The sequence below is a fragment of the Egretta garzetta genome, unplaced genomic scaffold (assembly GCF_000687185.1).
Source record: "Egretta garzetta isolate BGI_Z169 unplaced genomic scaffold, ASM68718v1 scaffold283, whole genome shotgun sequence".
Lineage (NCBI taxonomy): Eukaryota > Metazoa > Chordata > Aves > Pelecaniformes > Ardeidae > Egretta > Egretta garzetta.
Genome location: NW_009259043.1, coordinates 1,714,712 through 1,717,341, shown reverse-complemented (window position 1 = coordinate 1,717,341; position 2,630 = coordinate 1,714,712). Strand labels below are relative to the sequence as shown.

The 2,630-nt window shown below is 38.0% G+C and overlaps 1 protein-coding gene across 4 annotated transcripts in view; it reads right to left on the bottom strand.

Moving 5' to 3' along the window:
• Positions 1-657: 657 nt before the first annotated feature.
• Positions 658-2,630, bottom strand: part of RIPK1 (receptor interacting serine/threonine kinase 1) — a 20,652-nt gene continuing 18,679 nt past the window's right edge. For all 4 annotated transcript variants that reach the window (XM_009635002.2, XM_035890568.1, XM_035890570.1 and 1 more), the window contains 2 exons: positions 2,476-2,625; positions 658-1,580 (listed from right to left, as the gene is read on the bottom strand). In XM_009635002.2, coding sequence (XP_009633297.1) covers positions 1,294-1,580; positions 2,476-2,625 — 437 coding nt within the window. In that variant the 3' untranslated portion in view covers positions 658-1,293. The remainder of the gene's footprint in view (positions 1,581-2,475; positions 2,626-2,630) is intronic.

The following is a 2,630-nucleotide window of genomic DNA, read 5'->3' as shown; positions in this document are numbered from 1 at the left end:
TGTTAGCCTTTTTGACAATAACCGGAAGCTGATGAACACTTACACTTTTTCTACAGCATAAAGAATGACCTGGTCCAAAACACCTGCCGGAAATATTTGTAGTAGGTATCACCCTTCATAGGAAGAGTTTGGCATAAAAATTTACAGCTCAGTAATTCTTCTTTCATAGATCTTGCACACTGAGTTGTGTCATTGCTAATAAGTTAGAGTGGCAATGAACATTCCCAGGCACTGGGATACCATCACCTATGCTAAAGAGCTGTTCCAGTACTCCCTGACACAATCTCAGAGCTGTGAAATGACTCTTGCACAGTATTTCAGAGGTTTAAAGAATTTGCTATCCTGGCAGCCGGCTGTGGCATGCCAGTTAACCTTGGCACCCAGGAACATTCCCAGGCACATCTAATTTACTAGTATAAATGCAGCCTAAGAGATTCAGGAACTAGTAATGCTCTGAATCCCCAGAGTGTGTAGGGGAATGGGTCTTCTGTCATGTGGTAATAAGGCACTTTCCACTTCCCAAAGCTCTCACATTGACAAGTTTTTACTTTGGATTGCATAATGAGTGGATTTCTTTTTTCACTGTTTCATACAGCAGATGAGAAATATATCATACAAAATCTTTTATACCAGGCAATGTAAAAATCAAATGCAACGTTAACCTGTGAGGCTATTTCATCAATTGTATAGTTTTAAAGCCAAAAATAATTTTTGCTTTTATTCACACTTCTACATAATTCCAGACATCTGTATTTAATAAACATTATAAAAAGATTTTAAAAATATTACCTTATTGACAGAACAATCTGGGATAGTACTGTTTTAAGCATTGGCACTTCTGGCAAAATTTAAAAGTTGACTTTGTTTCCTGTCCAAGTTTTTCAAGGAGTGAGTTGGTCTTTCGCATATTATTACTGATATATTAGTTTTGCTGAAATGACACACTTTTTTTCAGAACGGAACAAGGGTACCAACATGTTTCAGGATAGAATCTAGAAATGTTGTATAACACATTCTCCTTGAATCGATAATACTTCTTCTTGTTAACTTCCAACAATCATTTCATTCAGAAGGAACACGCTTATTTTCTTTTATTCTCTGGAAGACAGATTATCTTGACATAAACTTGTTGATTTACTGGAGGTATTCACTGAAAACTCCTTGGCAGAAAAAATGTGTTCCAAAAAGTCTGTACAAAAAGGAGAGCTCCAGAAAGTCTGTTCAGAATTACTACTTGTTATTGGAAGCTCTTCTGGAAAGAATACCCTGATTTTCCTCCAGTTCTCAGTCAACTTATTCCTCATTGATTTGCATCAAACTAGTAAGGAGATCCAGTCTTTGGCAGCCAAAGAGGGCTTTGGCAAGCTTTCCAACTGTAGCACCTTTGGAGCCTTCCCTCATTACCCACTTGAGCAGCATTTGGTAAACTTTTTCTTTTAGTCCATCTCGTTCATAGTCATGATCAATTTCATCAATCTCAGGATCACAGAAGCCCAGTTTACGAGCACAGTGCTTCCACTGTTTAGCCAACTTCTCTCTCACTAGATTCAGATGTTTCTCGGTCAGGACAGTAGTATTATCTGCAAAAAGAGAGAGAGTGTAAGAAAATGGTATTGTTTAACACTTCTGCTCCTTTAACTGTCTCACCTGTCCTCCCCCAACTATTTACTGGTAGTATCTGGAGAGAGAATTTTAGTCATACAATCAGAAGTGAGTCTCATGGAGGCACTAATTAATCAATGATGCCAGGAAAGAAACTCCCAGTCAGAACACATGTATTCGCAGGTCAGCTGCTGGACTTGCTTTTTGATCTGAGGCTATCATAGTTTGTCACTTAAACCTGCAAAATTGGGAAGCTCCTTCCTAGAGTTTTTATACAGCTGACTGTATGATATGTTTTATATTCTGGGACACTATTAATTTGTTTACTTAGCAATACACAGGGATAGTTTAATTCAGTATTGAGCAACGAAAATTAATTAAATTTCAAAAATCTTCCAATTTCTACCTGGAGTGGTTGGGGCCACAGGCCTGTCACTGTTCAAGGAGTGTTTGGACAGTGCTCTTGGATACATGGTTTAACTTCTAGGTTTCTCTGTGTGGTGTCAGGCGCTGGACTCTATGATCTTCATGCATCCCTTCCAACTCTGGATATTCTATGATTTAAGCTATGTCAGGTGAGGACCACCAATCCTAACCTTGCTTCTACCATTTTGAGTGTTGTTATTCCTCTTGTTCTTAATGCATAAACATCTATACTTACATCTGATGTCTCATAAGAGGTCATGAAACTACAGGACAAATGAGGTACACGGTATTACAGAACAGTATTAGCACAAACCCTTACTCATTTTATACACTCTTAAGTATGTAGTAGAAAAGGTCCCAGTTATTTCTCAAGTATCAGAGGGAGAACGCTGTATCAGATAAATATATGGGGAGAATACATCAAAACTAGGGAGGTATTTCTCTTACCAAATATACCCATTGCTTCATACTGCATATATGTTGCTTCTGTGGCAGCAGAAGTGCTGATGTGTTGATTGTGCTCTTCAATCTTCATGTGATTGTAGGATCCAATCTGAATTCCAGAACTGTTACTTATGTTGTACGTGATTGAATCTTCTGTA